The 16,170-nt window shown below is 35.2% G+C and overlaps 1 protein-coding gene across 1 annotated transcript in view; it reads left to right on the forward strand.

The window, feature by feature from the left end:
• Positions 1–5,049: 5,049 nt before the first annotated feature.
• LOC137401996 (kelch-like protein 5) overlaps positions 5,050–16,170 on the forward strand; it is a 41,714-nt gene continuing 30,593 nt past the window's right edge. The window contains exons 1-4 of the mRNA XM_068088466.1: positions 5,050–5,194; positions 10,751–10,895; positions 12,100–12,236; positions 13,087–13,241. Of these exons, the coding sequence (XP_067944567.1) occupies positions 10,759–10,895; positions 12,100–12,236; positions 13,087–13,241 (429 nt within the window). The 5' untranslated portion in view covers positions 5,050–5,194; positions 10,751–10,758. The remainder of the gene's footprint in view (positions 5,195–10,750; positions 10,896–12,099; positions 12,237–13,086; positions 13,242–16,170) is intronic.

A 16,170-nucleotide genomic window follows, 5' to 3' on the forward strand; every position in this document is an offset into this window, starting at 1 on the left:
AGTCCTATTAACTGGCTAATTACTTGAGTATAGATACTAGTGAACTCAAACAACTTGTCCTAGTCTTTGTCTCCCACGTACTAGGACATAAGTAATACCTGTCTCTCATGTAAGCCAAACATAACATCCTTCCTATAAGTAGCGTGCTGTTTACTAACTCATCTAATATTCCTCCTTGATGGGGAAAAGGTTAAAGGTTAAAATCTAAGCGCTTGTTTAGCACTAGTTGCCAAGATTATGTAAACCAGTTACAAAAACAACCAGTTGTTGTTAATCTTGCATATATGCTTGGCACACGTACATGTATGTTGTCATCTCGAATTCTTCAAATTCCAATCCTTCTTTAGGCTTACATCTCGAAGAACTTACCCAATCGCTCACTCAAATAAGTGTAGTACTTTGAGACATTTCGTCTGATGTAGATGATTAATAGATACATGTATATAGTTCATTCAACTCCATTCCGTTAAACTTTTTTATACATGTACATAGACATCTAGGATTTTAGTCGTTTTTTTGTTATCTAATCTTGAGTGGTAGTCTAGTTTACTATGAGATATATCAGGTAGAACACCCACATGTATACAAACAATTATTTGGCAATGCTAGCGGGTGTTCAATTGGCACAGGTGATAGGAGGTTGAACCTTGTACCATCCAATCTTGTTGAACAGACACGGCTCTTATTAAGATAAAGAATCCACCCATAGATAGATAGGTAGATAGATAGATATATGGATAGATATATGGATGGATATATGGATAGAAAGACAGACAGACAGACAGACAGGCCGACAGCCAGATAGATAGATAGATAGATAGATAGATAGATAGATAGATAGATAGATAGATAGATAGATATATGGATGGATATATGGATAGAAAAACAGACAGACAGACAGACAGATAGATAAATATATAGATATACAGATATATAGATGTTTAGACATATAGATAGATAAACAGATTGACATATACACGTAGCTTGATTTAACGGCTCAATGGTGTTAAACTAGTGGCATCAAAGTGGCATCAAAGTGGCATCTCAAACACAAGGTCTTCAAGAGCAGGAATTGTTGTCTCTACTGATTTATATCAACAAATCCTGTTTTGTTATTGTGCGTGTTTGTTAGTCAGCCTAAACTCTATGTGTTTCTACAGTTTTTGGCCGATTCTGTTCAAATTTCACACACATATGCTTTCTGCTTTCCGACAAGTTGCTACAAACTTTTGTTTTCACGAATCCGCTTCTTTTATGAGAAACCAGCCTCTTAAACACCCAACTGGAGCTGGAGGATACATACGTACATATGCATATACATATGTATGGGGGCTGGAGGATACATACATACATATGCATATACATATGTAGGGGGGCTGGAGGATTAAAAATTATTATATACCGGGACATCACCATACGTAATGCTAGTACACTATACAGCTGTACCTTTGACACAGCAAAAAGTATTGCACCACATTGGGGAAACACATGTGTTGATAATTTTCTAACAATTATTTAAATGGAAGGGTTGTCATTTAACTACACACATTTACAGACAAGTGATTAATTGATTATTTTAGCTGCTTGTTGTCTATTTTAGTAAATCAATAATAAGGGAACTTGCCAATTCTAGCATGTACACATGCATATGTATGTACGTACATATTTATGTATGTATTTACATACATACATACACACATGTGTATGTATGTACACATGTACATATGTGTACATACGTACATACGTACATACATACATGTGTGTGTATGTACATACATACATTTGTGTTTATGTACATATGTACATACATACATATGTACATGTGTATAAACATATGTGCATACATACACAAGTACATATGCATGTATGTATGTGCATATGTACATACATACATATTTGCATAAACACAAACATGTGTACATAGATACATACATACGTGCATACATACGTACATACATACATAAATACGTACATACATACGTACATACATACGTAAATGCATACGTACATACAAACGTACATACATACATACGTACATACATACGTACGTACGTACATATGTACGTACGTACATACGTACGTACGTACATACGTACGTACGTACATACGTACGTACGTACGTACGTACATACGTACGTACATACATACGTACGTACGTACATACGTACGTACGTACGTACGTACGTACGTACGTACAAACATACATACGTACGTACATACGTACGTACATACATACGTACATACATACATGCGTACATACATACATACGTACATACATACATACGTACATACGTGCATACATGCGTACATACATACGTACATACGTACATACATACGTATGTACATACATACATACGTACATACATACGTACATGCATACATACATACAAACGTACATACATACATACGTACATACATACGTACATACATACGTATATACATACGTACGTACATACATACGTACATACGTATGTACGTACGTACATACATACGTACGTACATACATACGTATGTACATACGTACGTACGTACATACGTACAGACGTACATACGTACGTACATACGTACGTACATACGTACGTATGTACGTACGTACGTACGTACGTACATACGTACGTACGTATGTACGTATGTACGTACGTACATATGTACGTACGTACATACGTACGTACGTACATACGTACATACGTACGTACGTACATACGTACGTACATACGTACGTACTTATGTACATACGTACATACATACATACGTACATATATACGTACATACATATGTACGTACATACGTACATACATACATACGTATGTACATACATACGTACATACATACATACATACATACATATGTACATACATACATACGTACATACGTACATACATACATATGTACATACGTACGTACATACATACGTACATACGTACGTACATACATACATACGTACGTACATACATACGTACGCACATACATATGTACATACATACGTACATACGTATGTACATACATACGTACATACGTACGTACATACGTACGTACATACATGCATACGTACATACGTATGTACATATGTACGTACATACGTATGTACATACGTATGTACATATGTATGTACATACATACGTACATACATACGTACATACATACGTACATACATACATACGTACATACATATGTACATACGTACGTACATACGTACGTACATACGTACGTACATACGTACATACATACGTACGTACATACGTACGTACATACGTACGTACATACGTACATACATACGTACGTACATACGTACATACATACATGCATACATACATACAAACATACATACGTACATACGTGCATACATGCGTACATACATACGTACATACATACGTATGTACATACATACATACGTACATACATACATACATACATACGTACATACATACGTACATACGTACGTACATACGTACATACGTACGTACATATGTATGTACATACGTACGTACGTACATACGTACATACGTACGTACATACGTACATACATACGTACATATGTATGTACATACGTACGTACGTACATACGTACGTACATACGTATGTGCATACGTACGTACATACGTATGTACATACGTACGTACATACGTACGTACATACGTACGTACATACGTACGTACATACGTACGTACATACGTACATACATACGTACGTACGTACATACGTACATACATACATGCATACATACATACAAACATACATACATACATACATGCATACATGCGTACATACATACGTACATACGTACATACATACGTATGTACATACATGCATACGTACATTCATACGTACATACATACATACGTACATACATACGTACATACGTACGTACGTACATACGTACATACATACGTACGTACATACGTACGTACATACATACGTACATACATGCGTACGTACATGCATACGTACGTACATGCATACGTACGTACATACATACGTACGTACATACATATGTACATACGTACGTACATACATACATACGTACGTACGTACGTACATACATACGTACGTACATACATACATACGTACATACGTACATACGTACGTACATACGTACGTATGTACATACATACGTACGTACGTACATTTAAGAATTATTTAATAAATTTTCACTATTTACTATTTACAAATTTCACCATACTATTTAATAAATTTTCACAGTTAACTGTGTTTAAACCATTAGTATTAACAATTGCGTCTCTACGATTTTTGACTGAACTTATTACATTCACAATCGGTAACCAACATTCACCTGCAAGTGGTTAATAGGCAATCCATAAACTATGAATTGACCGTGGTTACGCAATAGGTTCATTCACAATTTTCTTCTTATAATTAATATCAACTGGGACCTCTAACAAACCTTTTAAAACATCTGTTGACTATTGAGGCGGATTGTTATGTGGGGTCTTTTTTCTCCCAACTCTGAGGAGCATGTAGTGTTCTCTTTCTTTCAGAGTTCAAAGTGAACTTTTTTCATTAGTTTTATAAACTATTCAAAAACGTTTTGGCTGTCAATAAATCATAGCAACGCAAAATGTTTACAGACTACAAAGTTACTCTACCTAAAAGCACTTTTTATCGTTTAGGGTCTTGACTTATCTCCTGTAGGTTTTACAAATGTTGTTACACCATTTAATGCATGCCACTTATCATCCCCCATAACTTATTGGAGTACCGTACTTCACAATGCAGTTTCTGATACAAGTTGTAGAAAGGTCAATTAAATATTATGGAAAACACTGCGCATCTAAAAAGTTATGATGACAAGATGAAGAGTTGTCCTCTCGTGAATATCGAACACCACGCGTGTCTTCTGCGATAGTCTTGCTCCAATATTACCGTTTTTCAATTGAATGGGCGGAGCCATTCCTATAGCCGAAATCGGCGAATTTTAAACCGTATCACCGATGAGACTACCGACGGACTGTTTCCTGTTTATGAATTTTGTAAAAGTGAATCAACAAAGACTTGTGATCTGTTTACCAGCTGTTTGTTTCATATATTGAAGACTGTTAACTATCGAGAGATAGAAACGAATTTTGGTTGTGATGTCATTACGGAGTATTACGACGCTTAATAAATATTAAGCAAATCTTTTTGCATTTAGCCTTTTTGCTCGTAATTGACACTCGATCGTACAGTCTAGTTACTCGTAAGTGTGTTGTTGTTATGGCTGGATATGGAGAAATTATGTTATGTACAACTAATTCGAACCCACACACAACATCGGTGTTAAACTTGCTCTAGTAATTTTATTATACTTTGACTATGTTCAGGTGGTGCACTTCTGCTTGGCTTGTGGGAACGGAATTGATTATTACTGGTTCAGGTATCAGTGAAGGTGTTAAGCTATTGTAAGCAATACTGATATTTGCCAGTAGAAAATAATTTTTAGTTCTATAAGTCAAACAATTAGACTGCACTACTAACAAAGTTCTAAACGAGCAATACTAATGACAAAAGGTTAGAATAGCTAACGAAAGTTCCATCCTCACTCGAACGGTCGTCATGTTTGCTTGCTCAATCTTGTACGACTGTGAGTCTCAACAGTCAAACGAAAGTCATAACAGTCATAACAGTCAGTGGAGAGTTTTGGTGGGAGAAAGAGACTCGACAAGTAGGAGAGAATGGCTACTCAGCAGGTAAAATGGAGAGCGCCTAAGTAGGCCCTCAGGAAAGAGACTGAGTCATTGGAGCTGTTCTTTTTTATAGATGTCTAGCATGTGGGAAGTCTAGCCTGTGGGAGTAGATGGAGTGTTCTGGTTCAATGATTTATGTAAGGTTTGCGAAGATATCTTGTTTGCGTAAGTCTTAAGCTGGTGTCGTGATGTAGACATATAGGGTGGAGCTCGTGACTTATTCCTGGTATCTATGTCATGATACCATCTATGTCATGATACCATCATGGTCGCATCTGACAGAGGATGGCAAATCTGTATACACAAAATCTTTTGATTCCATTCCAATGCTTCTTTGGTGGTTTTCTGGTGGTGGTCAGTAGATTAAATTGCTTCTGCATCCCTTTGGTAGTTTCTCCAGCTGGTGTTTACGCGATTTCCATGATTAATTCCTCTAATTTTGAAGTTTCTAGTTTGCTTTTGATGTTTTCTGATTATTTAGTCATTTGATGTCTTTGGGCGTCTTGCTGCTTGTAGGTATTATATGCTTATCTTGTAATCTAGCTGCGTTCCCTGTTGGTATGTTGTTTTTGGGATATTTCTATACAACATAATACGCATAACAAATGAATGAACAATTTATCTATTTAGTGTACTTGTTTTGGCATAAGCTATTTCATGAACTTTTAAATATTCTCAATAATTATTGATTTATGTGTTGAATTACCATAAGCCATAGCTTGTAAGATTATATCATTTTAATACACATAGACTGTATCAGTGGGCATATCCAGCTGTCATTGCCAACCACTCAACCACACCAACTCATCGATTATCAATTGAAATAAGGGGATTTTTTTTCAGGCATGTAGGCCTACTGTCTTTCAGTGACATTCGGTAAAGATATTTAGGCTTTTGTTCGCTTTTATATTTTTTCCTTGGTTAATTATAACTTGTAATAGTGCTACAGTAACTGTCACCCTCAGCAAATTGATGGTGAGCACATAAATGGTGCGTTCAGTTAAAGATTCCTTGACGAATTTAAGCGGTTTGAAAATTATTACAGACAGTAATTCTTTCAAATTATGGATTTTTAAATATAGAATATTATTACAATCTGATTTTTACTCTGAATTGCCTAATAAATTTTGAAAGTTGAAACCAAATACCTAAAAAAGCAGCACATGGCTCAGGTCAAAGTATTTTGTAACTTTGGAATAATCTTTAAAATAAAATTTTCACCTATTCAAGCTGGCTGTTGTGGGAAGCGTATTTGATGCATTTGGTCATAAAAATCTGTTATTTACACATACTTAACACCTATTACTAGGTTATCCTATTAGGTTGACCAAAAGTGTTTTTCGCGTACTAGTAAGAAGCCAGAACCGTATTATTTCATGGTTTAAAGCCAAAGTAATGATTTTGGGAAAATTTGAACCTAGTATATTAGTTACACATATTAACCATGGTGAAAGCTTTTTCAACGTCCAGTTTTATATTTGATACTAGGTTCAAGTTAGTCACACCACGTGTCTGTGTACATGGAGTGCATTTCAACTTGAGCAAACTCGCTTAGTAATTGAAGTATCAGCAACCTCATAGGAGCTATAAAAAAGCAATTATATTTAGTATTCTCAATAAATCAAGATGTTTGAATTGTCTGCAAGTATACAATGTTCCACAATTGTTATTACTATAAAATATACCAATTAAATACTCATTTCACATATACCTATACACACATGACCCATAAACTATACTGTTTTCTTTATTTAAATATGGTAGTTGGCCTAGTGATTTCTTGATGTCAAATATTTTGTTACACTTATTTTACAAACAACACTTGTGCCCGTTACATAAGATTTTTATAGTTTTCATGCTTATGTAATCATGTAAAACATTGTATTTCTGTGCTGCGCGGAGCTTACCAGTTTGTGGACATTTGTTACGATCTTACATTTTGTTATGGTGTCAAACATAACATTATTAAATTGATTCAAGATTCTCTTCAACTTGATACGCTAACTCATTATAATTTTATATGGTAGTACAGTAAAAACTTTTATACCAACTTCCGCCTACTAGATTGGAGTGTTCATAAAGTAAGGTGTAATGATTATACATGTAAGTAAGGGTAATGATTGATTAGTTTGAATTTGTTAATTGATGTTATGGTTCTATTTGAAATCTGAAGTCAACTGTGCTATGTTCACTATAATTACTAAGTTACTGCCAATGGCTGCAGTTTAATATCCTCTATTATATAGTTATTTTATATATAGTATATTTATCTTATCCACTTAATCTTCTGCCTTCCTCCCATCTCACATTTCACATCGATATAATACCTAGAAATGCTGAATGTAATTGACGTCTGCAATTCAGAAACGTCACCCTTTTCTGTCGTGAGTTGTACGATTTGACTTAACAGTACTTCAGTTGTAAACAGATCTAGACTACGTTTAGGGCATTCATTTAGGTGTCTGTAAAAACATACTAAATAAATATATAAATATTTTTTTGTAAAAATGATTACCAGACAAACAAATTTTTTAATCAGTAATCGTTCCATGAAACATTTGGCAAGCTTCAAGCTATATAATCTAATATGCAATGTATAGTATACATGCAGCCTATAAGCTGTAGCTCTGGCTGTTTACAAAGGTGCGGTATTGATGTTTTAGTTGTAGCCAACTATCTAGTCGACTGAAGATAAATATTTAATGTACTGGCAAACGTTTTATATTTTGTCTGAGGTTTTCTAAGACCTTTGTTTTAGATAGTCTAATACTGGCCATCAAAGCACATTTGATTATTACCAACGTAATTCTGGATCACACCTAACCATTTGGAAATGCCCTGCTAAGGAAGTTATGTCTATTGTATGCCACTTTTATCTACTGTTTATCGATGTTAGCATTATTATGTCTCCATGGCAACAGTACAAAGGTGAAGAGAGTTTATTATTTCTCAGGCTTTTCTTTTTCTTTTACTTTTCTTTTTAATTAAGTTTTTTTTATTCGATTTAATTTAATCACGTTTAATTAAGTATTACAAAAGCAACGCTTGTAGATTCTTCAATTTTTGGCTAGGTTAAAAATTTAAACTAGCTATATTTTCTATTCAAGTTATAATCAATCAAACTTTTTTTTACGACCGCTTCAAATTATGAGTATTGAACATGCTTTGTATTGAACATGTGAAATTAGGAAGACAATGTTTTCTGTCCAGTTATGGCAAAAGTTGTAGCAAACATTTTTTGCAATTTCTGATTAATTCAAGTCAGACGTTCCCAAAGGGGAAGATTTTCATTATCAGGGGGGAATTCCGGCCTTTATTTATAAATTTTTGCTGATACATTGTATTTGCAAAGCTGCGCATAATAGTTACATGCTGCATATTGTTGTTAGTTGTTAATAAACTGGGTGTTTATTACATTGTGTGCTATCTTGGGATTCATAGTTTCATCATACTTTCTATAACTTTGGGGATTTTCCACTTTCTTTTCACTAATAAGATGCTGACCAGATCTTTTTAAAGATAGTTAAACTACTAAATGCTGTGATACTTAATATTTGGTGCTGTGGAATGCAGAAATGATAAAATATGAAGAAGTATGCAGATTGAAAGCAAAACGAAGCCTGATAAAATAGAGTGGAATATAGTTTTCGTAGTCTGGAAGGGGGGAACCAGCGAACCTAATTGGAAACCCTTGCTTTAAGTCTACAAGTTGTTTAGTAATTATTTTAAAGACAAACTAAACAAGAATGATTAAGCCAAGTGAAAATGCAAGGACTAGACATTATAATTAAAGATGAATTGTAAAAATTACCAAATATTAAAACAATAAATATCTATTAAACAATTGCTACAAATCAATAAACATATGTTACTATAACACAGTCTTAGTTGAGACTAGATTTGCATATCTATCAAACTTCTACCTATGCCTCGTCATCTGTCTCCTATGGCCCCAAGGCTACACCTCCATAATCGACCCTTTTCATTTATTGCTACTTTTGTAATTTAGTTTCTTACAGATATTCTAGCTGTTTATGGTTATTGTTTTTACATTATTTAATATAATGATTTGTTTAAATGCTATACTTTTTTCAATTATTAGTCATTTAGGTGTGAAATCAAATTACAAAGCCAGAATTGTATTCTTTGAGAATATTCACTCCAATACACAAAAGTTTTTATACATGAAGTAAATCTTGGAATGGGTTAACTGCATTTGAAGTCCTGCATAAGCAGCAGACAGGTGTTTATTTAGTAGCATCTGAAACATATCATAGCATCGAGAAAATAACTACGATAGGCAAATCAATGTGTTTTGAAATAACTAAAAACATAATAAAACATTATTACTATATCGAATCTAGAAAACGCTAATGTCATAATGCTGTTACATGGCAGAATCTGTAACTGTCATGTAAAAAAGAGGACACAAACCATGAAAAATCTTGAAACCTTGAATTGAAGCAAAATATGCTAAATGTTTATTTTCCTTCAATTCTATGTTTCAAGAGTTTTTCATGGTTTTGTCCTCGTTTTTTACATGACAGTTACAAGTTCTCAACTAATTTCAACTTTATTATTATTTAATTACATACAACCGCTAACAATTATTTTGAAAATATCATTGCCTGCTGCTTTAACAATCTTTCACCTAATTTCCGTTCTCTTCGCAGAGAACGCATTTTAAACACTGTTTGTCAATTTATTCGATTTCGAGGGCTAACTGTTGCCCTTCATTGTTTTACAAATGTTTTATAGCCTAAATTGAAAAACATTTGTATTTTTGAGATGAAATTATTGCCAAAAAAGTACTATAGACAAGCACTATATATATAACGCTATGAAGGAAATTTCTATAATGGACATTTTACATAGATGTATAAACCTTGCTCTAAAGTTATGTATGACTTCCGGTGATGTACTTCCCAACAATTCGTATGACTCGAAAAAAGTCAAACACAGTAGATCTGAGATCCTTCAACTTTATATCCGATCTTTGTCTATTCTGATGACACTAGTCATTTCCTTCAACGGTTTAGGGACTATTTTGTTGCATACGTCTTTTTCAGATTTGAGAATGGAGGAACAGCAAACATTTTTTCAACCTAAGAATCACGCCGACAAGATCCTCAGCAGGCTCACTGACTGTTTTAATGCGCACACACTCACTGATGTGACTCTGGTAGCTGAGGGTTGTACCATACCTGCCCACAGGTTGGTGCTTGTCTTGCTCTCTATAACCCCATCCTAAGCTGACACTTGATGTCAGTGTTGTTTGCAATACGCTTAGATCCAATCGTCCAATACGTCCAATCGTTGCTAGTAGTGTCTACGTGCATGATAGAGATCCTTAGTTTTAGTATGAAGTTGTACGATGCATGTTGTCCTTGAATAAAATTAGATCGGTTTTCTGTAAAATAAATCCTGCTAAAGATAAATAGTGATATCTGCCTATCTTTCGTTTTTTCGTGATGTAATTTTATCATTGTCGGCCATCTTTATAGACAATTTTATCGTTAAAAACACAAAGCTTTTGCAATTAATGTTTGAAAACGATGCTTTTGTTTGCAATTTTTTTATTATGGTATCAAAACAACACCAAAAAGTATTATTAAATTAACGAAAAACGATCGCTTTTTACAAATATGGCGGCTTTTTCGTGAACGAGTGCATGTGCAAACGGCTTGATGACGTCAACAAAAAATGATGGATTGTCTCAAACTGTTTTAACGTGTCATCCTAAATGTTGGTAAATGCTGAAGTACTCAGTTGAGCTATTTAACTTTATTAACTATTTATAGCTGAGAGAATTTTAAAATTCTGTACTTTTATTATATGTTTTATAAAAACTCTTTTCTGTCGTAAATGTCTAATTAACAGTTTTACTGCCTTGCGATGGATGTGGCCACTTTTGAGCAATATTTTGTTATGTTATAGTCGACAAGATTTGAGGAGCAATATTTTCTTGCTGGGTTTGATCTTAAAATTATATCACAACAATTGTGTCATTTGTTGTAGTTTACCTCTCCTAGTGTACCTCTATTTTGTTCATCAAAATGCGTCATGAAAAATAGCTAATTGACAACAAAAGATTGTGTTTTGGTTCATTGCTGAGCATTGGAGAAAAGTAGCCTAGTTTTTGAACTTTATTAGCTTCTCTCATATCAAGTTTTTCTGAATATATGTTGATTTCATTGTCGGCACCATATACCTATATAACCTATTAACCTATATAACCAACATATACCTATTAATTATACTGTATAGTTAATAGGTATATGGTCGGCACTTTGACTTTCTGTGTTGGTTTGTTGGTAGATTTTCGGTAACATCATCTAGTAAAAAGCATTTTTCTATTATCTGTTTGCATAGATTGTATTAGACATACGCTGAGCCTTTCCGAATGTTCTTATTTTAGATTAGTACTGTCTGCATGCTCAGACTATTTTTCTGCCATGTTTACTAATGACCTTCTAGAGGCCGAAGAAAATGAGATAACACTGCAGGGAATTGACGGCAACGCTCTCTCAGCGATCATAACCTACATGTACACAGGTGAGTGTCGGTATATTGATACCTAGCTTGTTCACAAAGTGAGTATCTGTTTATTGATACTTAATATGTACACAGGTGAAGGTCGATTGACAAACATCATTTTATATTTCGTGACACCAACGTACTAAATCCACCTTCATATGTTTCAGTTTATGAACTTTCTGTTACTACAACCTACAATTCACTATCATAACTTCTCCACAACCAACTTAGATAACCAACTTTTAAAACACTTGTGTTCAACTCCATAACTGTCTTGTCGATTTTCTTTTGGCGTGTAATGAAAAACATAATTTTTTTAAAGATTACCGATTGAAATAAAAACATAATCCATGCAAAGGTTTTTATTGTTGCATTATTGTTACCTTAAAGACAAGTAACCAGACGTGTAGCCTGGGTGATACATAAGGTGGATGGTACGGTATGTAGGTAGATGAGTGAATGCGGTACACAGTGTAACTTATAAGTTGTATAAATACAACTTCCAACATGTTAATTTTTAATTGGCCTAGCAAGTTAGCTGATGCAGTTTCTATTTGGAGTTTTTTCCATTCTTAACTTCTGTTTCTTCATTTTCACCTAAAAACTTTGACCCTTGGAGAAACATTGTGTCAAGTTTTTATGTAAAAGCTGCCTGAAGTAGCGACTCGGCTGTGTCGGCATATTTTTGAACATGTTTTTTAGTATTACTACTTATTGTACACTGGCATCATATTTTACACTATATTTTTCTGGTAACATTTTCGGCCGTGCAAACTTTTGATGTTAGGTTTCACATCATAATTCTTTTGCTGTTCACCAAAAACTTTGGCTGTAAGTCTAGATAACTGAATGCTACTATTCGTTGCAGGATCTCTCTCCATGCAAGCAGAGAACATAGAGGATATTTTAACAGCTGCTTGCATTCTCCAACTCAGTGAAGTCATCGATGCATGTAGTAAGTTCCTCGTCGATCACCTTCACCCTTCCAACTGCCTCGGCATCCTCCAATTCGCTGACAGACAGGTAAGTCATGTCGTTATTGGAAGTGGCCTCGCTGTAATGTTAAATTGTATTGTTTGTCATATCTACCCTTTTAATTGACTCACCGATGTCTCGCTGCCGAGGTTACCGAGTGATGAAGTAATAGCTTTATAGGATCAGAAGCTATAGATTTACCGACACGTACCAGTCGATTAAGTTGTTTGGTTTAATATTTTATGCTTTATTACAAGTTTTGCCATTGAAATTTCATAATCACACGTTTGTGGCTCTGTACCGACGCTGATCGATATTTCAAGACCAACAGTATCGATCTTTCAAATTGTAGAGCAACGATTGCATCAGCACAATCTCTGTCAATATTTGCTGGCTCAATATCAGTACACACACATATATTTTACCAATCTTCCGATGTATTGACGTTTTGATTGATTAAAAGTGTGTCAAGGACACATTGCTGTGCACATTTGCTACTGATGTTTTTTTATAAAATGTCAAGTGAGCATTAATTATTTTAGTAACCATAATCCGAAGCGCTTCAAATCCAAAGTTTTTATATTTTCCATTCTGAGCTTATTTAATAGGAATGTTGAATTCGTTTTATAGCCTGTAGGCTTAGCTTAGCTGGTTCTTCATGTATCATGTGATTGTTAGCATATTGTATCTCTGCTAGTTCTTGTATTTTAACGTAAAGCCTGGTTCCTATATCAATTGCGAGACTCCGGCGGTAAGGTGGTAGCACCTGCGAGACCCAGGCGGTAGCATCGCAGGTGTTTTGTCCAGCAAAACACCTGCGATGCTAGGCTTGGTGGCTTCTGTTCACATAAAGCAGCTGCATCGCTAATAATCGCTTAAAAGTGTTCGCTCGCTATGCCGTTTCGAGCATGCCGTTTAGTTTTCCATTTAGTTGCCACCGGCAACTACCGGCGGTACTCGGCGCGTAGATTTACATTTCACCGTTGATAGCCTGTGGTGCTGTCGCCGGTGCTTGCGGCGTATATGGTAACCAGGCTTAAGGCTGGGCCGGCCATGTATAAATGAAATACTTCGTCGACGTGTAGTTTCGATATTGTAAGTGGCTACACACACCAACGCTGCCAAATGGTACATCATGTTGACAAATATATTGACCGATGCGAGTTGGTCTCATTCGGGTGAGGACAATAATACGCTTGCTGGATTTGTCAGCATCGCTACCAAAGTATCGTCAAAATATTTGTATTGTAGCAAGTATCATCAACGATTTGCAATAGCGTTTGTGCAGCTAGTAAACAGTAAAAGTTAATAATGAAAACAACCATGTCTGAAATATTTGAAGTTTGACAAATTTAAACTATAAAAAATGATGTTAACTTATCTAGTTATCTCAAAAACTGTTTAATATGGTTTTTAACCAGTTCCAATTTATCGCATATATATCTTAGTTACTTACCCTGATAAAATATTTTTGCCCGTTTTTAACTCTTTCACTACCGCATTAAAATCTTACCGAATGAATAAACTGCCCAAATTAATAAAACGATCTTTTTGAAAAGCCGATAAACCGCTAGTTTTTTGCAATATCCCGAAAATAAAAACAGATATCGTTTTACTGTAAAATGCGTCTTATTCAAAACAAAATTCTCTACAAGATAAGTACAAAATAAATTCCATTCTTGTAAAATATCCAACGTTTAATTTGCGTTGAACAAACGCGGTGTGTTTTTCCTTGCCGTGACGATAACGATCAGGTTTTTTCATTTTGAAAAATAATTTGAAATGGAATCGTTGAACCAAAACAATTACTTTTAAGTGCACGTGATTGTTAACAAAGTTGTTTCACGGGAGACAAACTTTGATTGGTCTAGCTAATGTGTAGGCCTTGTAATTAGAAGAAAAGTGAAACCCTATTTATAAGGTGATATATCGTCTTACAGTTGGTACTTTTATCACCACGAATTGTTGAAAATATTTAGCCAAACAAATTTTTATTGATGGCAAGTGATTGGCAACGAGGTTTTTTACTGGAGACAAAATTTGATTGGTCTAGCTTTGGTATAGGCTTTGTAACTAAAGCCTGGTTTCCATATGACAGCGCAAGGCGCTCAACAAGGCTCACGAAATCGTGCGTAGGCCAGTTGTGATATGGAACAGTCAACGCACGACGGTCGCGCGATGTGTGTACGCTGATCGCAAGTATCCAACAGAATGGATCCTTACGATGGGTGCGTGCGATTATGTATCCCACAATACACCGCTAGACCTTTTCAACCTATCCCACAATTCCAGCGAAGGGCTTTGTTCCGAAGAAATCGGTCTCCCGTACGAAAGAGTAAGCCTGATTTTTATATGACAGCGTAATTTCGCAACGGAAGTCTGTTTTTCCGAAGAAATATATCTCTCCTACGAAAAAGTAAGGAAAGTATCCACCCTGTCCAATGCAAGCATGGAGCTTACGCGCGATATGGAAACACTGCCTCGCAGCCCAAGAAATGCATTGCGCACGATCACTGGGCAGCGCGCGATCATTGCGCTGTCCAGTGATCATTGCCATGGAAACCAGGCTTAAAAGAAAAGTGAAACCATCTTGAAAAGCCGATATATCGGCTTACGGCAGCGAAAGAGTTAAAGAGTTGGTTGCGCGAAACCCTGTTGTCATAGTCGTTAAACAGCCAAGCTTGGACGCGTTGGAAATAAATAAAATTAAATTGATAACGTAATAACAAACTACTGTATTTCATCCAATAACAGATGCGTTGGTTCACCTCCACCGTTGTAGCCCAAAATTTATGTTTTGAAAGGGCACGTTGACAACGCATTGCTGATAAGTTTCAAACTCATTTTCAAAGCAAACGGCACGTTCAGTCTGTGTGTAGCCAAACCTGTAGTCTGTAATGAGTAGACTCATGATTCTCCGTTAATCTTTGGCACATTGCTCTGCTTGAGATCTTAGCTATTTTGTTGGTTCCCAGTT

The sequence above is a fragment of the Watersipora subatra genome, chromosome 8, assembly GCF_963576615.1.
Source record: "Watersipora subatra chromosome 8, tzWatSuba1.1, whole genome shotgun sequence".
In the NCBI taxonomy this organism is placed as follows: domain Eukaryota; kingdom Metazoa; phylum Bryozoa; class Gymnolaemata; order Cheilostomatida; family Watersiporidae; genus Watersipora; species Watersipora subatra.